Raw genomic sequence first — 21,549 nt, 5'->3', positions numbered from 1 at the left:
TAGCAACAAATTACTAGGAAGGATAATTAAGGGAATCTTTACTTCTGTGGGGCACCTTTTGTGGTTGTTTTTATAATATTAATGAAATGTTTCAGGTTTCCTACATTTATAGTAAATTTATAAACGCTTGCTAATGTAGAGTAAAAAAAGCTATGTTAATTGGGTAAGCTAATTAAGGAGGCAGAGAAGAGCAGGAGGAAACAAGTACTAAATACGTTGGTGAACATTTTTGGCTCAGCAAATCTCAAGGTCCTTCTGTGAGTGGAGCAGGAACCATATGCCAGCTTGTCAGCCGTCTCATCCAGGGCCAGAGACTGTGGAATCCTGCTGGGGGAACGGAAAGCCTGTACTTGAAGAAGGACAAAAGTCCTTCGCTGTGCAGCATGTTGTGGCTGGTTTGCAAATTCAGTAGCCCTCTGGTGGCATTTCTGCTAGTTTGAGGTTGGCTGATAAATAGAAGAAACGACTCACTTTCTATCATACAGCAACTAGAAAGAAAGATTTTTTTTGTGTGAAAAGTTTGAATCCTTTTGAGTCATTTGAGTGTTGACAAGGACCTTGAATGGAGACCTGGCTTTCTGGATTGGTGAATATCATGAGCAGAGTATTCTTGCATTGTATAAGATAATAGTACTGTCTTTTGGCATATGTTTGCCAAAAGGCATGGATTTTTTTTTTGTATTTATAATATAGATCATTGCTTGTGTATGTATTTATTTTCTGCATTATAAGAAAACATGGTTATTCAGACTGTGATGAACCTTTCAAAGGAATAAAATTAGTTGATAAACACTGATGGAATTCCAGTGTTTAATCAAATAGCAAATCTGTAACTTTCTTTGAGGGACCTATATTTGCTTTCTTCTAAGAAAAATGTATTGTACAGGTTTAGTTGTGAAAATCCATTTATATCTCATTAAAAGTGATAAGCTGTGTAAAAGGCATTGACTCACAGTATTTGAATAGCTTATGTGCTAATTGGTTTTCAGCTGTTCTTTGTCTGGCTCACCTGCGACTTTTGTTCATAGGCATGTTTTGCTACAAGGTAGGGTTTGCTTGGTATCTTCTGTTATACAGCTACGGAATTTACTTCTGTGCAGAAGAAATTGTTTAGAGATAATTTCATTTCTTTAATTATGACCTCTTAAAAAGTTACTCAGCTTTATACCAGTTCAAATTCTTCTCTTAAAATTTTACTGAAGTGCTTAATAAGTTATAAGATGGAGGTGGGGAATGCAGAATGGGTGAATATTAGATCATAGTTTGTGAACTAATTATATGCTTTTAAAATGTGAGTTTTGAGGTCATCTCTTTTGAAGTAGGGAAGATAATGGTTAAGTATAACGTTTGAACACATTACCTGATTATACCACGTTTTGCTGTACTGGTCATATTACATGTGGCTGTGTGACATTATTTTCATATTAAACTGTAGCCAGGGATATTTAGGATATAGGACAGTAAACCTCTAGCTTAGTTTTTATCAGTAATTACTCTGGAGGTTTCTGTAGCACAGTTGGTAAACCCTGATAATTAGCGTCATTTGCAATAAAGAGAGAAACTTTCACCCTAATGAGATTTTCTTTTATGTACAGCTTGCTCAATTTAGACAAAGGAAAGCACACTCTGATGGACAGAATGCAGCCAAGAAGCAGAAAAAAAAGAAAAAGGTCTCAAACACCAAAGATGAAGAATTGGTCCAAGAAAGTCTAGATATTGATCATTCACAAGGTGAAGATGTATCTGCACACAGCTGCCAAAGAGGAGCAGCTGCTACACCTGACTTTGCTATAGTGAGAACTTTGCACAGTGGTGAAATGATCAAACATAATCAAACCTATACTACGGAAGTAAGTGTTTCTAACTTAGAAGAAATGTTATATTTGTTACTTAATTTCCAACTGAGATTTAAAAAATACACACTGTCTTCCACAATAATGATGAGTGATAAAAGTTTCCATTTGAATGTATTCTGGTTTTGTAATTTTTCTTACTGCTTTATAGTAATCCTTGAAGTTACTTTGCTATATATGTTACAAAAAAACCTTCTACTTGAAACAAATGACTTTTGTAGTCTTTACTGTTGTTGTATTGAAATAATATGATATGTTTTTAAAAATAAATTAAAAGTTAGGAAAACTGAATTGTCGATGAGGTGTTAGCAAATACATAGTCTGCATTTTATTATGTAGAGTATAAAGACACTGAGGGCCAATTCACACATTATGAAGTCCATGTTGTGGGCAATATATGTATAGGTAAAAAGTGGTTTCTGTGGGCCATAGCAGGGCAGGAAGATGACCGCCTTTTAGGGGCTGTGCTCCCAATCCAAATTGGCTTGCACACCCCTGGTAATTAAGTTTCCAGCTGGCACCTCCCAGAATATGTCTGTATAATATCCACGTGGGCTTTGTAACATCTGAACTGGCCCGTACAATCTAAAGGTTGAGTGATATATGTGCAGAGTCAGTTAGATAGGGGGCTAGGAGGGCAATTTGGCCTGGGTCGAAAGTTGAAAGATTTTTATTACAGCTAGGAGTCTCAAAATAGGGTCTCTAATTCCAGGTTGGGAAATTCCTGGAGATTTGGGAGTAGAGCTTGGGGAGGCCAGGGTTTGGGGAGGGGGGGAGTATAATGCCATAAGAGTCCTCCTTTCAAAGCAGACATTTTTCTTGGGAAACTGGTTGCTCCTGAGAGCTCTTTAAGACTAGGAAATGTATTGCATTGTTACATGTGTGGACTTTGAAAAGATCTCATTCAAGATAGGCAGAATACTCTAGGGACTAGGATTCCTTTCTCTCCCCCCTGCCCCCCATGTTTGGTGCACCTATGTTTTGGGCTCTTTTTTTGTTTCTTGAATAGATGTTTCTCTTTCAATGACATATCAAAAATGCTTTTAAAATTCCTTGTAACGTGGAATGGGGAAAAGAGGCTAGAGCTTGAGAAACATCATCTCCTAGTCCCCTTTGGGCACAGAGAACTAATTGTGTGACACTTTGGACTATAGCCAGTCAGATTTAACCCAGTGTTAAATGCAGATGCCAAATTTGTTACTATATTAATTGAAATCTAAAACAGTGTCTAAAGTACAAATGCACACTATGTGTGGGTGTACATAAAATATAAATACCCCCCCTCTCCAAACTGTACAGGTTGCCATTAGGTGCAGGCTCTGAATTTTAATTACTGTTTTGATGTTTTTGTTTGCATCAGAAGCCTTTCCCTCTCCCAAGTCTTTTGATCATGCAAGAGGACTTGGAACAGGCAAGATGCGTAGCCGTGTTAATCTGTCTGTAGCAGTAGAAAAGAGCAAGAGTCCAGTAGCACCTATAAGACTAACAAAATTTGTGGTAGGGTATGAGCTTTCATGAGCCACAGCTCACTTCTTTAGATACCTGGTATCTTGCTCTTTTCTACAGGAACAGGCAAGGAAGGAACTTGCTCTGGATCTGTGTTCAGCGTTCAGCACAATGTAAAGAACCTTCCCTGGCCCTCCACTGCATGAAAGGGGTGGGGGAGGAAGTGGTTTTCCCAATTGCACTAGAGGGAGGCAAATTTCTACTGATGCACTCCAGAGTCCTTGGCACCCACAGAAGGGATCTTTTTGCTGCTGAGCATCCTGCTTTGGGGGAACAGACTTGTGGAAACTTGCTATAATATATCAAGCATGAAGAAATTCTGTTGCAGTCTCTATAACATATAGTAATAATAGTAACATTGAAATGCTATCCTTGAAACAATTGAATTAATAGAGAAAAGTTATTTTCTTCAAGAAAAACAGCCATTTGATTAGCCTAATGGATCTAGAAGAATAAAAGGTGGGGAAAAAGATCTTCTGGGAAGTAATTAACAAAACATTGAAACTAGAGATGGGCATGAACTGGAAAAAAATGAACCGTGCAGTTCATGGTTTGTCACATTTCATGAACCACGAACCTGCCCCAGTTTGCGAACCAGTTCGTTTGGTTTGTGAAAACGTCACATCCAGGTCAGCAAATCGTCACTTCCAGGGCAGCCAAAGGCCACTTCCGGGTCAGCAGAAGGTCTGTAGGAAGTCCATCATTTGTTGCCCAGGAAACTGATTGATCAGCGCCAGGCTGTCTACAGTGACAAACCAAAAAATGAACCAAACGAACCAGCCTAAATTTCGTGGTGGTTCTTCAGAAATGGGCTCTGACGAACCACCGGTTCACAAACCACGAACTGGCCCTCATCACGAACTTTGGTTCATATTTCAGTTCTTGCCCATCTCTAATTGAAACTATTAAGACATTGTGCTATTTGTTTTTACTTAAGTTGCAATAAAATAGCAGGTTAAAAATTGAGCTAAAATTTTACCTGAGTATTGAGTATTTGTTAGCCCTGATACAGACATGTATGTATACTGTGATTTTTATTAATTAATAAATTTTTAAATTAAAATGTTCATATCCTGCCTTTCCACATGGTTCAAGGTGATGCATGTAAACACTGAGGTCTCGCTGCAAATGAGATTTTCCATTCATTTTTACAGGAAGAGTCTACTCTGTGTGTGCTGAATGGTAAACCTAAAGCCTACCCATCCATAGAAATGAATGGGGAAGTTTTGCACATTCATCACCACTTTGTATGTTCTGAGCTTGTAAAAGGCACCATAGGATGGGAGCACTTAAACTCCTTTAAAAATACGGAATTTCAGTCATAAACATGCTAGTTTTAAGTGGCATGCAGGTAACATTCAGAAAAAAATTAAGTTCCCGAACTATCGTTGAAATGATCAGTTGAATTCAGATGATGGTTAATAACCATAATTTTCACAGTCAGAGCTTACATAATGTATTTCTCCATAGGGAAAGACCAAAGGTACTATAAAACCCAGTTGTCTTTACACCTGCTATTTCTTGACTGAAGGATCTTAATTTTGGTTCAACACAGTTGTTCTTAGTGCTCTTAGAAAGAATAGATGATTTATTGCCTCTTGGGCTATTGAATGTTGTCTTAGCATACTAGAAAAAGTCACCAACTTCAAGTCATTTATTTGTCAGGGAACAGTGGAAGTATAAAGGCATGGGGAAGAATGATGTGTGTATTTGAAATCTGTTATAGCTGGATGTTTATTTTTGTCCTTTTATTTTGTCTTCTTCTAGCTGGAAAGTGAGATTTCCACTACAGCTGATGATTATAGCTCAGAGGTAAGACTAGAATTAAATTCTACAAAAAACCATTTGGTGCATTGACTTCATTAATGGATTTTCCCAATTTAAACCCAAAAAATCATTTCATAATATATTAATTTTAATCCTATGTTGTATATGATATGCTCGTACTTGCTTAGTTGCAGTCTTATTGGTCATGTGCAAGAGAGAGGGAGGCTTGTGTAATATTATATTGAATGTGATACTTGCTTTCTAAGCTCTGCCCGAAATGAAACTAGGAAATAAGAAATTAGAACCTTATGTAAATATATTAAGGAAAAGAGGCTTTATGATATTATGTAGCAATTCTCATCTGCAAATGTCCCTTTTTATTTCATTGTGCTTTTTCAGGTTCTAGTTATGAAATACTGTTGTATACGTATACATTTTTTTGCAGATTAATTTTAGCTTATTTACTAACCTTGCAGTTAATTTAGAACAGTGAAAGATTTTTTTGAGATAATGGTAGCTGCATAAATACTTGGCAGGGCCAAGATTGCAGTGCGGTGGTAATACTTGCAAACTTACTCAGCAACTTTGTGCTCAGCAGATCACGAATAAGTTGATTTGAGTTTAGTGAATCTGGTCACGTAAACAGGCCTGGTGGAGGCCTAACTCACTGTGAGCTTGCACGCATGCTGTCTCTCTCTCTTCCCTCTTCTCTTTTTTTATAAATTTTTATTAAAGATTTTAACATAATTATAATAGGAAAAAAAGAACAAGAAAAGAAAAAGAGAATAAAGAGGGGGAAAGGAAAAAGAAAAATGCATATATATAGTAGGGATATATACCAATGTTCCATTTGAAGAGGTCTATCAACAGTACATATTCTATACCAAATCTAACGTTACCATTAGTAAATATTTATCCTTTCCATCGACACATTCCTTCGCTCTCTTCAGAAGCATGTCATTAGTTCATCACATTCTGTTGCATACAAAAAGTCGATAAAGGGTTTCCATATAATTTGATATTTCTTTAAGTTCTTTCCCCTGATCAACGACGTCAGTTTAGCCGTCTCAGCATAGTCCGTTTTCTCTAGCCACTCTTCTGCTTCCCATCCCCTCATCTCTATGGATTTCCTCCTCCTTTCTCTTGTTAGTGTTAGTCACTGAACAGATTACTTCTGCAGCTATTCTCCGAGTTCCTTTAGTGTCTCAGATGGAGTGGATATAATGAATGTTTGCGGTGCCATTGTCTTTCAAATTTTATTACTAGATTAATTTGTTAAATAGCAAATTAATAAAATTATTCATTTGAAAGCCCTTACTTTTGTCTTGATCCAGTTCATTTCTTAGACATACTGAAAGATGCTTATTTAATATGAGCCACACAAGTAGGGACCGCCTGAGGTATTGGAGCCTCTCTCCTGTCAAAGAGACTTTATCTTGTCTCTCCAGTAGCAGTGCCATCATTTCTGTGCCCACCAATGCTTGCTTGAAGAAGCCCCAGGCAAGCACAGCCTTTTGTAGACTGCTGTTGTATACCAAAATTGAAAGCAATAGATTTTGTCAGAAATTACTAACAGCATTCTAACTTTTAATCATACTAATTAAACACTCCATAATGACTATGATTGAATAGTGGTTATGAATATTCAGTTAGAGATACAGTTCTGAGATTTACAGAGACAGCTGAATAAATCTTGGTAACAAAAATGTTCTGCCTTTGCTCTGTACATCCTTCTAAGTGTCATGCCTGCCTCCAATGCGACAGTTCTGTAAGGAGTCGTTAAAGGTTATTCTTAACTACTGGTTATGTACATATCTTTTACCACTGATAAGGTTTGATCCAAAGGTGCCCTTCAGTCAAGGAGGATTCACTGAAGGTGAACCCTCTTCTTTAGGAAAATTTCTTTAATGAACATAAAATTCCTTCCTCATTAGAAGGATACCTTTGATTCCAGCCTATGGAAACTGAATGTTGTTTAAAATGACTGGATTTTTGTAGCAGTGAAGAAACCCACATACGTGTCCATTAAATATGTAGGCTTTCAAGTTCCACTTAATAAGCTTACAATGTATGCAACTATAATTGAAGAATAAAACTACATAGTGGTAATGAGGTAGAATAAATGTCCATGGTCTCAGTTTCCAGCATTTTCAGTCAAGTCAGTGAATTGTACTGGGGATGCTGGATATTGGTGAGCTGCTGGTGGTGTAGTGGTTAGAGTGCTGGACTAAGATCTGAGTGCTGGACTCGGGTTCAAATCACTGTTTTGCCACGGAAGCTCACTGGGTGACCTTCGGCCAGTCACACTCTTTCAGCCTAACTTCCCTCACAGGGTTGTTTTGAGTAAAAAATGAAGGAGAATGATGTAAGCTGCTTTGGATCCCCATTGGGAAGAAAGGCAGGGTATAAAAGATCCACTTCAAAAGATCATGTAGTAGGTGATAGGAATGAACTCAGTTTGAGAATCTGGAGAGTAGCGGCCATTATGAGGAAACAATAGTGATCTTAAAGGACCAGTGGTCTGATTTTGTATAAGGCAGCTTCATGTGTTCTTATGTGTGTTCTACATGTAGAATTTATTCTGATTTAATTTTTTGTTTAAATCACCCAAGAGGTAACATGATAGAACATGACATCTTCCTACATGAGATAATGTGAGTTTAAAAGTGTAAATTATTAGGTTATGCAATCAGTTTAAAGAATGAGCAAATCCAAAGGGAAATAAATATTTGCTTCAAACAATCACCCAGAAGTAAAACTTTCACCAACGGATAACAGTATTAAACATTTTCTGTTCTGAGGTTACTGAAGTTCGTAACAATTTTTTTTTAATTAATCTGTTTAGGATTTCCCTGTTGGTCATGCACATGAGCCCTTTTTCATGTGAGTGACCAACAGGGAAATCCTAAACAGATTAAGCCCATTGATTTCATGGGCTTAGACTTGAGTAACTCTGTTTAGGATTTCACTGTAAGTTGCTCAAGTGATAATGTGACAGCTTTAGTGCTGGAGTAATAAATTTAGGAGGTAAGTCCTAATTTAAACATTACCAGATGGTTAAAAATTCAGTGGAACAAGTAACTATTTTAAAATGGTAATTGACTTCCATTTAAAAGATCTTATTACATATTTAATGTGTATTCTTGAAATGTAACACTGATCCCTTCTGGTGATAGTTTTATGCCTTGATGTGTCTTGGATATATGTCCTGCTTAGTAGATTGATATAAAGGGAATTGTATTTTGAGTAAATTTGCCTTAAACATTATTTTGTATAAAAGCATACAGATATAGATTAAAAGTTAAAAATTGAAAGTTAAAAATTTAGTTTGCTGCTGAGAAAATGTTAAAGGCTAGTCTGGGAATTGTATCTGAAGAAGTGAGCTGTGACTCAAGAACACTCATACCCTGCCACAAATTTTGTTAGTTTTATAGGTGCTATCGGACTCTTGCTCTTTTCTGCTGCTACAGACAGACTAACACGGATACCCATCTTGATTTATCTCTGGGAAATGAGTGTGTGCTGTGAGATTACATGTATTAGAACCTAAACTGGAGTTTATGAGGACCTGTTGCCAGGGTTAACACATATATATTGTGGATTAGTATCAGGTAGGCATCACATAACATCAAACTAGGCTGGTTTGGAGAGGGGCATTTATGTATGAGAAGTGAGATAATGGATGGTGGGGGGACTGGTATACCAACCTCTGTCCTGATACCTAAGCTATTTATATATTGTGTATTGTACCTTGAAAAGGCTTTGCTGGATTGGAATTGGTGCATGTCATAGTGTTGTATCTGTATATAATTATATAGATCAGGGTCCCCAATCTTTTCGAGCCTGAAGTATCTTCAGAATTCTGACATAGGGTTGTGGCACAACTACAAAATGGCTGTCACAAGAGGCAGAGCCAATCACACAGAGGAAGACCAAGTGCAGAGGAGAAGGAGGTATTTTAAAAACACACTAGGAAAGAGGAGTGAGAGAGAATAAAACCAACACTGGTGATTGCAGCTGAAATAAAGTCGTAATCTGCACAGCCGATGAATCTTCAGTAGGCAGTCAGTCAGAAGCCCTGCTGAACGAGCGGCCCACCTGGCTGTACCCACTTCCTAAAAAAACTTAGTGGGCTCCATGAAATGTGTCAGTGGGCACCAAGGCACCCATGGGCACTATGTTGGGGATCCTTGATACAGATGTGTTTTTCTTATGCTTTTTACTGCAAAGTGGAAATGTTGAAGTACAAAAAGGTTTAGTAGAGACAGCAATACAATAACAAGTGGTCTGGGGAAAAGATTAATTGTTGAGAATAAGTAAGTTGGTTTTGATTTCAAAGTATATTAAAATTATAATGAGTCAAATGTATTGAGTATCATGAACAGTTAACTTGTGTTGTGTTATTTATACTACTTGCTTTATTTGATCAGCTCTCATTTATGGCTTCTGGACTGTGCTGTTCAGCAACAAATTACAAATACACAAGTAGGGTACTTGAGTACTAGCAGAGGAATTCCTACATTTTAGTAGCATTCATCTTTGACATCAGTTTCCATATTCTGGATTGTGAGGGTAGAGCAAAATCTTTTTCCACAGACCTAACTAAATAAATTTGTAAGTGGAGCTAGAGTTTGCCCTCTCACCTCACCCTCTTACATTTTGGATGTCTCCTTCTATTTCTGATTTGCCAAGAAACCTGAAGGGAGAGAGTGAATCAGAGTGCATGGAGAGAGACAGGAGAAACAGGAATGGAGGAAGATTGTGACCCTAGGATTTGGTTGGGTGCTGTGTTCAGACTTGTATTGTCTTTCGTGGGCTTTTAATCCTAGTTTGTTTAGGTAATATCGTGATCACCTTCACTTTGATAATTATGAAAGCTGTAGTATTATTATTCTTAGCACTAATCAGCGCAGATGTGCCAATAATGCAATAACAACTTGTACTGAACTTTTTTGCTGCTAAAATGTCTGTTTTTTAGTAGATAGATTTAGTGGACCATCTTTGATCATCTTCTGCTGCCCTATACTGAAATTATCTTTGGACAATACTTATTGACAAGTGGTGGATTAGCAAAGACTTGCGGAGTTGGAGATTTCATTTTTTCTTCCTCTACTTTTTTCTTTCCCTTCCTGAAAACCCCCATATCCTTTCCCTGACACCTCTTCTTCCTTCTTGCCAGCCAATCTACCTTTATTCTCCCTATCCCAGTCTTCAGTTTTCCCTTGTTCCCTCTCCTGGCAGCCTCTCCCTGGAAAAAAGGCTAGACCCAGCTATGTACTGGAGAACCCTCAAGAACTTGAAGGGGTATTGTCGAAGGCTTTCACGGCCGGAGAACGATGGCTGTTGTGGGTTTTCCGGGCTGTATTGCCGTGGTCTTGGCATTGTAGTTCCTGACGTTTCGCCAGCAGCTGTGGCTGGCATCTTCAGAGGTGTAGCACCAAAAGACAGAGATCTCTCAGTGTCACAGTGTGGAAAAGATGTAGGTCATTTGTATCTACTCAGGAGGGGTGGGGTTGAGCTGAGTCATCCTGTAGGAGTTTCCCAGGGTGTGGAATGCTAATGGCGGGAGGCTTCACTGTATCCTGAGGAGGTTCTTTTGCATATGGATTGGTACTTGATGTGCTAATCTTCTCTGCAGGGCTATTGTCGGGGATAGAATGTTTTGTTAGCCTGGTGTTTTTCAGAACTGGAAACCATGCTCTGTTCATTCTTAAGGTTTCTTCTTTCCTGTTGAAGTTTTGCTTATGCTTGTGAATTTCAATGGCTTCCCTGTGCAGTCTGACAAAGTAGTTGGAAGTGTTGTCCAGTATTTTGGTGTCCTGGAATAAGATACTGTGCCCTGTTTGAGTTAGGATATGTTCAGCCACTGCTGATTTTTCAGGTTGTCCAAGTCTGCAGTGTCTTTCATGTTCTTTTATTCTTGTCTGGATGCTACGCTTTGTGGTCCCGATGTAAACTTGTCCACAGCTGCAGGGTATACGGTATACTCCTGCAGACGTGAGGGGGTCTCTACTGTCTTTTGCTGATCGTAGCATCTGTTGTATTTTTCGGGTGGGTCTGAATACTGCTTGAAGGTTATGCTTTTTCATAAGCTTTCCCATCTGATCAGTAATTCCTTTGATATATGGCAAAAACACTTTTCCTGTAGGAGACTGTTTTTCCTTGGTTGTTTGATTCATCCTGGGTTTGATTGCTCTTCGGATTTCATTTCTGGAGTAGCCATTTGCCTGAAGTACGTGGTTTAGATGATTAATTTCCTCATTGAGAAAGTGCGGCTCACATATCTGTCTTGCACGATCCACTAATGTTTTCATTATGCCTCTTTTCTGTCGGGGGTGGTGATTGGAGACACTATTGCACTTATTAATCAGATTTTCCCAGAGGATGTAACAGCCTTATTCCACCATTGTCTGACAACCAGTTACTTCCAATGGGACAACGAATTCTATGAACAGATGGATGGGGTGGCCATGGGGAGCCCACTCAGCCCAGTTATAGCAAACTTCTACATGGAACATTTTGAAAAAACAGCTCTAGAATCAGCACCCCACAAACCTAGTGTATGGTTCCGGTTTGTGGATGATACATTTATCATTTGGAGCCATGGGGAGGAAGAATTGATGGGGTTTTTGAATCATCTCAACAACATCCACCTGAACATACAATTCACCATGGAGAAAGAAATCGAGGGAAAACTCCCATTCCTGGATACCTTGGTCATCCGCAAAGCAAACTTTCAGTTAGGTCACAAGGTCTACAGGAAACCAACTCACACTGATCGGTACTTACACAAAAACTCCAATCACCACCCCCGACAGAAAAGAGGCATAATGAAAACATTAGTGGATCGTGCAAGACAGATATGTGAGCCGCACTTTCTCAATGAGGAAATTAATCATCTAAACCACGTACTTCAGGCAAATGGCTACTCCAGAAATGAAATCCGAAGAGCAATCAAACCCAGGATGAATCAAACAACCAAGGAAAAACAGTCTCCTACAGGAAAAGTGTTTTTGCCATATATCAAAGGAATTACTGATCAGATGGGAAAGCTTATGAAAAAGCATAACCTTCAAGCAGTATTCAGACCCACCCGAAAAATACAACAGATGCTACGATCAGCAAAAGACAGTAGAGACCCCCTCACGTCTGCAGGAGTATACCGTATACCCTGCAGCTGTGGACAAGTTTACATCAGGACCACAAAGCGTAGCATCCAGACAAGAATAAAAGAACATGAAAGACACTGCAGACTTGGACAACCTGAAAAATCAGCAGTGGCTGAACATATCCTAACTCAAACAGGGCACAGTATCTTATTCCAGGACACCAAAATACTGGACAACACTTCCAACTACTTTGTCAGACTGCACAGGGAAGCCATTGAAATTCACAAGCATAAGCAAAACTTCAACAGGAAAGAAGAAACCTTAAGAATGAACAGAGCATGGTTTCCAGTTCTGAAAAACACCAGGCTAACAAAACATTCTATCCCCGACAATAGCCCTGCAGAGAAGATTAGCACATCAAGTACCAATCCATATGCAAAAGAACCTCCTCAGGATACAGTGAAGCCTCCCGCCATTAGCATTCCACACCCTGGGAAACTCCTACAGGATGACTCAGCTCAACCCCACCCCTCCTGAGTAGATACAAATGACCTACATCTTTTCCACACTGTGACACTGAGAGATCTCTGTCTTTTGGTGCTACACCTCTGAAGATGCCAGCCACAGCTGCTGGCGAAACGTCAGGAACTACAATGCCAAGACCACGGCAATACAGCCCGGAAAACCCACAACAGCCAACTTGAAGGGGCACCACATTTCCCCTTGTATCTCCTTCCTCACACTATTTCCTCTTTCCCTCTAACTGGCAACCACTATATCATCACTTTTCCCTGTTTCTTTTGCTCTTTCCCACTCACCAACCTCCATCTACAGTCTATATTTTTCTGTCCCCATCTTCAGCTATATTTACTACATTTATATCCTGCCTGTCTCCACATTAATTTGTGTATCCAAAGTAAATTGTGTATCCAATTTGTACATCATTTTCTGATCTTTACAACAACCCTGTGAGGTAGGTTAGGCTGAGTGTGTGTTTGGCCTGAGGTCTCTCAGCATGCTTCCTTGGCAGAGTGGGGATTCAAACTAGGATTCCCCAGTTCCTTGGCTGATACTCTAACCACTACACTACACTGGCTTATGTGTGGTGGCTGCTGTTAAATAGTAGGAAGCCTAGGTAAGTCACAGAGCTCTCATGTTTTTAAGTTGCCTGGTTGTTTCTGCCAATCCTGGCCACAGTGAGTTCCTCCCTCAAAGGCCAAAACTGCCCCTCCCCCTGCCTTTTACTGACAAAAACCAAGACTTCAACTAGTAATACTATTGTGGTTGCCTAGGAGCAGCCACAGAGATCATTTGTTTGTTAAAGCTACAGGCATTACTTCTATTATTTGCTGGTTGGGGAGGGGTTTTAACCTCTCAGTGGCTTTAAAAAAAAGATTTCAGGTTTTTCTGCAAACCTGGGGCTTTTCTCAGGTTGTAGAAAGATCTGTCTTGTTCACAGCTGTAGTCTCTGGATTTAGGTATCCAAATATTCGGTCATGTTGAGAATTAATAACAACAACAATAATAACAATAATAACAACTGCACTTATATACCCCTCTTCTAGACAGATTAGTGCCCCACCCAGAGCAATGAACAAGTTAATGTTGGGGAGCTGGGACAGAGAAGAGTGGCTTACCCAAGGCAATCTACTAAGCTCATGGCAGCAGTGGAATTCTAACCAGTAGAGTGCTGATTCGCAGTGAAACCACTTAGCCACTATGTTTGAGGTCATTAGTATGTAGGTTTATCTAGTTATGATGTCACCTTGTAAATGCAAAGATTCTACATGGTATATTGCTCTGGAAACCTAATCAAAGAATATGAATATATCATAATTATACAGGTTGCTTATCCAAAATCTTTTTCATGGCTTTGGCTTTTGGTGTTTGGTGCTCTCTGGAAAATATGGCAACATTCGTTATTTACTGCCCAAAGAGCTGTTGACCAATAGTACTGCGATTCTGCATAAATCAAGCAAAAATTTAAAATGCATTTAGACAAAAACTAGAAAGCAAGTTGTAATGCATCTAGCAATTATTTTTATACAGGTAAATGGTTGCAGTTTTTTGACAAGAACGGAGGTACCCACAGACGTTATCAGGGTATCGTATTGAACATTAAATTATGGCATTGAATACTAACACTAAATTACTTGTATTGGAGAATATAAGAAGTACTAACAGTTCCTTTTTTCTTGCATGCCATATAAGTTTACCAGCATACACAGTCTCATGTATGCTGCCGCTTCTTGTATAATATTTTGGAGACAAAATTCAGTTTAAAATTGCGACATGCACTAGTGCTGTGTTGTTACTGCTTTTGACGAGCAAATTATACTAACAAAGCAGGTTTCCATAGCAATGTACTAAAGGTTTATCTCATAACAAAACTGAAATGGTTTTACGTATCCTCCTCTTGAACAAGCAATATAAAGTGGTGGACTGTTAAGGAACTTGGATTGGTTTAGGAAGAAGAATTTGGATTTGGAGAGAATTATTCTGAGCTTGGGAGGCAGCATTCACTGACCCGACTGGAGATGATGGAGAATGAATTGACTGGAAAACAACAAGAGATTGAAGAGCTAAACCGAGAGCTAGAAGAAATGAGGGCAGCATATGGTACAGAAGGATTGCAACAGGTATAAATACCTTATGTTGCTTTCTGCATGCTTCATGGTAATGCATACCATCCTTCATTAATGCCTGGCATGGTTAAAGATTATTTTGAGTATGCGGGAGAAAAATTTTCATTAATGACTTTGTCATTGGTATTGTTTTTGCTTTTCAGAAAAATCTCATTTGTCTACCTCTTTCATCTTTTTCAGTTCAGTGTTTGATTTCTTCCTTTGGCAATAGTAGCGGTGGGAATAGTAACACATACTCTGCATAGGAGACTCATGGTTATTTTGGAATATAGACTGTTTCTTTTCTGTTATGCACACCATGACAGGGTAAAACTTATTGCCAGCTTGTTTTCTCAGTCGAGCTACTGACAGAATTGAGTTCCTAGTCTTAAGAATATGTCTGCCTGATTTATGAATTTCTCCATTTAATTCAAGGTAACTAATAAAAGTTGCTTCAATAGAAAATAGAAGCCTTGAGGACTGACAGTTCACTCTGCTCTGAGAAAGCAGCACCGACATGGTTTCAGTAAGGCTGATAAATTGACGGTTCTCCACTCTACTGAATGAGAGCTATATCTGTATAGAAGTATTGAAGTGGTGTGTGTGAGAGTAGTGACTTCCACATGGGGATTTTGCCCCATGTGGCCAGCAGATCCTCCAACCCCTGCTTTAGGGGGAGCTTCTACATGACATCACGGTCTTTTCTAAATATGTCTTGTGGTGCTTCCAGGGTTTTTTCCTTTGAGCTGGAACCAAGGAACAGTTTCCTTTGCTCCAGTTTAAAAGGGGAAATGACACGATGGCAGCAGAGTGGCTGCCAACAGAGTCTCTTTGTGAAAGCTCTGCCTGCAGCCAGTCCAGGAAGGGGGAGTCATAGCTTAGCTTTACAATGGCAGTTACTCTCCCTTCCCCATGGGTTTTTCCCCCAGCTGAGCTGTAGTGTCCCCTTGGCTCAGCTGTGATGCAGGAAAGAGGGGCTGCCAGTAAGTGTGTGTGTGTGTGGGGGGGGGGGTTGATTGGTTGTTGATTTGTTGATTGTGCCATCTCAAAAAATTGCAAGTAGTGGGGAGTGGCAGTTTTAGGGCAGCACCAGCAACAGGTATTATAGGCACTAAGTTATGCAGAGGCTGTCCCCACCTGCTTTTGCCCTGCTTGCTGCTGTTTCTGCAGCAGCATTGCCATTTTGCCACACTCTGTGGAATGTACCAGTGAGTGAAAGATATAACATGATGTGCCTCCCAAACTTACCATATGGAAAAGTTTCGTTGTGTGCATTTTATGACGCATCTATTGGTATCACGGGAGATGACTATGTGAACAGTATATTTGAGCATTTTGTAGGAAGATACTGATTTTTTTAGGAGTACCTGTGTTGTCCAATTTCTTACTTTTTATGAGTAGTACAGAAGTGCTTCATCAAGTTTTAAGTACATTCCTTTGTACTGTATATTGCTCTTATAAAGGCAGAGTTGTTTTGGTAATAATTTACATTAAAAGTTTGGTTCTGCAATTTTATATTTTAGGAGATCTCTAAAAAGAATATATTTACAGACATAAATCTTTTCTCTAAGAATGCTTTTGAGTATGTGGGAAAAGCCATAATTTAAATGTGAATTGATCACTATGTTAATTGGATATATCATATATACTGCATAGCCTAGTACCTGTATCTTCTTGAATTTTGTCTATAATCTTACCATTATAGCTTCTAGTATGCTCATTTTTCAGTGTGAGAGAAAAGCAGTATGTTGAAACAAATTGTGTTAGTTTTTTAAAACCCCTTTTAATGTTAAAGCAAGAGTTCAAAGGTCTTTGAATTGGCTATGCTATCATGAAAGAATACTTTCTAGAATAAACAAATTTACTTTTCTCATATACCCTGGTCATGTCTAGATTTTCAGAGATATTGTCTGTTTTTGTCCATTTAGCATCCCATCTTGTGCTTTTTGTAACATTAAAGGGGAAAGTTTATCAAAATAATAATAATAATTTATCAAAATATGTAGCTGAATATACCTGAGAATATGTACAGAGATCAGAAATACATAACTGTTTAACATAACAGTTAGAAATATGGCATTTAAGTATACTGCAGTGATGCTTAGTAATTTCACATTATGTTTGTTTTAATGTAGCTGGAAGTTTTTGTGTTAGTTTTTTAACTTAAAAATATCAATGTACGAGCCGTGGAAATTTAATTTATACAAACCTTTTCACTTTCTTACACTACTTCTGGACTAGGAGTGACTTGCTGTTTAAATAAGGCATTCATCACTTTGTATACAAGCTAATGATCCATTAAGTTTGATCAGAAAGAAAGAAGATTAGGCTGAAAAGTTCCAAACCCTTCTCTAACCTTGTTTCACACACACAAACACACACAAACACAGTCTGCACTCCCCTACTTTCTCATTATTATTTCTCACTGTCTTGGCCTCCTTGAGGCCCAGAATTTGGCAGAGCAAAATATGGGGTCTGCTTTTTCTGGTTTAGTCCTGCCCATTGTACCCCTCAAATGCAACACAGCCTCCAGGCTCTGAGGAGGTGGTAAGGAGTCACCACCTTTCTTCCAAACTCAAAGACATATATGGTTTGTGGGCAAGGGAAGTAGTACTTCTAAATGAAATTTGCATTTCCAGGCCTTCCATCCCTCAAAATAGAACTTTTGTTTTGATTTCTTATTTAATATAGTCTACTCTTACCTGAAATATTTTCAATATAATATTTCAAGTATCTTTGTTAAACTGTGTTTTCTAATGTTAGAAAATATTAACAGTTTTCAATAAATATTAGGTTCTTTCAAGGGTATGGTGAACCTAAGTGGAGCTGCTCCCTATTAGATATAATCAAAGACCAGTATGCTGCTGGTACCAAAAGAAAACATAGTTATGATGGGTGACTTATGTTTTAGTAAACATGAATTTTTGACCCATGTGGTTCTTCTTTGAAAAGTTTTAAAAGTACAAAAATATCCACATCTCTTAAGAATACATGTTTTAAAAAAATAGGTCAAGTGTTAGTACAGAATAATTTCAGGACCTGAGAGCAATTGCAAGACAGAAAATTTGAAATTTCCCCAAACCTTCTTCCCTTTTAGGGCTTTTTTTGCTGGGCTTTTCTTTTAGTTAATTAAAGCCATATCTTACTACAAACCTGGAGAACTTCCTAAAGAGGTAGTGACTAGAGATGGGCACGAACCAGAAAAAAAGAACCGTGTGGCTCGTGGTTCATCGCAGTCATGAACCATGAACCATGAACTTTCACGAACCTCCCCCCTGGTTCATGAACTGGTTCATTTGGTTCATGAAAATGTCACATCCAGGTCAGCAAATCGTCACTTCCGGGTCAGCAGAAGGTCATTTCCGGGCCAGCAGAAGGCCACTTTCAGGTCAGCAGGTCTGCAGGAAGTCCATCCCCTGTTGCCTAGGAAACTGATTGATTGGCGCCAGGCTGTCTGCAGTGACAAACCAAAAAAATGAACCAAACGAACCAGCCTAAAGTTCGTGGCAGTTCGTCAGAAATGGGCTCTGACGATCCGCCGGTTTGTGAACCACGAACCGACCTGGTTCGTCACAAACTTTTGTTTGTATTTCGGTTCATGCCTATTTCCAGTAGTGACCCCCTATTTTGTTTGTGCATGCCCTAGTCTTGCTGCTCTCATCATCCATATAGAGGACAGTCAGCTTTCTATTAGACATAAAAGGTAGGTAAGGGTAGTTCCCTGTGCAAGCACCGAGTCATTACTGACCCATGGGGGGGATGTCACATCACGACGTTTTCTTGGCAGACTTTTTATGGGGTGGTTTGCCATTGCCTTCCCCTTTACCCCCAGGAAACTGGGTACTCATTTTACCGACCTCTGAAAGATGGAAGGCTGAGTCAACCTTGAGCCAGCCACCTGAACCCAGGATCGAACTCAGGTTGTGAGCAGAGCTTGGGCTGCAGTACTACAGCTTACCACTCTGCGTCACAGGGCTCTTACCTGTTAGTCATAGTAATTAAGATTTTTTTTTAAGTGAGATACAATATCCTTAGTACACTTTTGTACTTTAAATGCTTCACATGTATGTTTGAAATTTTTGAAACAGCAGAAACAGACTGTCTTTATAATTTTATCAAGTTATAGCTACTCCTGGTGTGCCTTCTATAGTTCATTTTGATTAATATTAACAGTGTAACGTAACCCTTCTAGCTACAGGAATTTGAAGCTGCTATCAAAAAAAGAGATGACATTATAACCCAACTCACTGCTAATCTTCAGCAAGCAAGGAAAGAGAAAGATGAAACCATGAGGGAGTTTTTGGACTTGACTGAACAGAGTCAGAAACTACAAATTCAGTTTCAACATGTAAGTTAGTGTGATCGCAATTTTTTTTATTATACCATTATCAATGTAATTATCTTAAGGTCATGCCAAAATATACTTTGTTGGTTCCTTTTCCAGTTTTTCAGCAGGAAGTCCTATTACTCTGGTTAGGAAGACAGAGAAATTTTGTCCATTGTCTCTGTTAAGTTGAAGGTATTTGTCCTGGAAACCAACTATGATCATTGTTCTTATGAAAACTCCTTTTCGTTTCCAAACTCAGCCCTGTTTATTAATTTCAAAAAGAGAGGTTCCCTTTCTAGCACTTGAAATACAACTTTTTGATAGAAGTAAAACAAAAGAGGAAAATAATTAGAAATTGAACATTTCAATGGTGAGAACTGTCATTTAAAGAGGGGAAAAGAGGAAACATAGGAATCCATGATTAATTTCTTTTCTCTCCGCCAGTGATCCATCATCCCTACCCACACGCATTTCAAAAGAAAAAAAATTCATTATTTGTAGCAATTTCTGTTTAGCAATATTTTCAGGATTCTGTTTTCTAACTCTGCACTTTGTTTATTTAGACTAGGCAGTTACTTTTAAAAAGATTCATTTTGAATCTTTTCTTAAAAGTGAAGACACTCATAACTACAAATTCTTAGGGAAAAGAAAATGTATGCTTCCTGTTAACAAACTTTATTATTAAATAGCACTTACATAAGTAGGTGATTCTCTGTTCTTTTATCTGTTCAATATTGGGGAAATTCATTTGTTAATTATAAACATAAATTCTATGACATTTCTAGCAATAACTGAGAATAAGTTTGCCTGAAAGGCAACATTTTCCAGTAATAGCACTGCTTTATATAACTTCATGGCTGATGAGATATATAACATGACACTACAACATAAGCTGTACTCTGAATGAAGCCAGTGCTTGACTATTTAGCATGATTGTCAAATATTGGTGGTGGAAAGTGCTGTCAAGTCATAGCTGACTTATGGCAAACCCTGCTGGGATTTTTCAGAGCAAGAGACTAACAGAGGTGCTTTGCTATTGCCTGCCTCTGCATACCGACCCCAGTCTCCCGTTCAGTTACTAACCAAGGCCAACCTTGCTTAGTTTCCGAGATTGAGTATGTCTGGGCTATCCAGGTCAGTGCCTGTTATATATTAACAGGCTATAATTTAGAACTTCAGGCAGGTCTCCGAAGGCCTAAAACCCAACTCTAGAGTAGGTTTTAAAGGTGTGTTTAATAATTCATTTTATCCATCACCACATGATAACTGCTACGACAAGACTGTTCACATTTAAAAGCTTATGTGTATCCAGGAGCGGAGTGGGAAGTAAAAATGGCCCTAGAATAAGCAAAACTGAGTGACTCCCTGTGGTGTTTCAAAGTCATTGATGACGAAGCCATTCAGCTCAGCAGCACCAACAGTGGGCATTAGCTCATCCATTGCTTCCTACACCAAACTGGCAGCAATGTGAGAAGGGTCAGATGGTGAGTAACGCCAACTAAGTGACCCCTAAGGCATTGGCAGGGTTCAGGGTTTTTTTTCTGGGAAAAGAGGTGGCAGAACTCTCAAGAGGAAGAAACATACAGGATTCTTTGAAATAATATTATTTTCATGCACTATTGCCCAGTATTTTCAAGAGGTGCTGGAACTCCGTCCCACTGCATTCCCGCTTGAAAAGAAAGCCCTGGCAGGGTTGCTGAGGCTTTGCTTTTCTTGCTTCTGGACACCAGTGGCCTTCTTGGGCAATGACCCGCCAGAAAATTTCCCTGCAAGTTGAGGTGTAAAACTAAATAGTATGTTCTTACTCAAGATAAATTGTGTGACTGACATACACCCCCAATGAGTTTGATTGCCTCACAAAAACAAGTCATAGAATGCGTGTGTGTGTGTTTGGGGGGCGGGGGTTGTTAGCATAATTTGTACCTTGTTATCTTTATGGGGTAGAAATGGAGAATACCATGTGGTGTTTTTTCTCCACTATAATTTGACTACTGGCATTCAAGCAATTCTTAATCTGTTGTGTTCTGTGCATAAGTTGCAGGCAAGTGAAACCCTACGGAATACTAGTCATAGTAGCACAGCTGCTGACTTATTGCAGACCAAACAACAGATACTTGCATATCAACAGCAGCTTGAAGAACAAGAGCAACTGTTGAGGAGTTATCAACTGAAGAATGAAGACTTTGAAATGCAAGTTTCCCTTCTGCAGGAGAGAATAGCTGGCTTTGAAATGGTATGTTTCTTGTTAATAACTTTATTATTGTTGCACACAGAGAGACTCTCTTGTCATCACATATGTGGGTTTGCCTAGTTATTATAGCATACAAAACACTGAAATTCTTCGTGATATGTAGATGGAAGGT

At 38.9% G+C, this 21,549-nt stretch overlaps 1 protein-coding gene across 4 annotated transcripts in view; it reads left to right on the top strand.

Moving 5' to 3' along the window:
- The window catches only part of AKAP9 (A-kinase anchoring protein 9), a 142,514-nt gene that overhangs the window by 13,175 nt on the left and 107,790 nt on the right, over positions 1-21,549 (top strand). For all 4 annotated transcript variants that reach the window (XM_054991883.1, XM_054991881.1, XM_054991882.1 and 1 more), the window contains exons 2-7: positions 1,596-1,850; positions 5,127-5,171; positions 14,285-14,338; positions 14,704-14,874; positions 19,052-19,207; positions 21,222-21,419. In XM_054991883.1, coding sequence (XP_054847858.1) covers positions 1,596-1,850; positions 5,127-5,171; positions 14,285-14,338; positions 14,704-14,874; positions 19,052-19,207; positions 21,222-21,419 — 879 coding nt within the window. The remainder of the gene's footprint in view (positions 1-1,595; positions 1,851-5,126; positions 5,172-14,284; positions 14,339-14,703; positions 14,875-19,051; positions 19,208-21,221; positions 21,420-21,549) is intronic.

This window comes from Eublepharis macularius, chromosome 11 (genome assembly GCF_028583425.1).
Source record: "Eublepharis macularius isolate TG4126 chromosome 11, MPM_Emac_v1.0, whole genome shotgun sequence".
Taxonomy (NCBI): Eukaryota; Metazoa; Chordata; class Lepidosauria; order Squamata; family Eublepharidae; genus Eublepharis; species Eublepharis macularius.
This window is presented reverse-complemented; position numbering and strand designations above follow the sequence as displayed.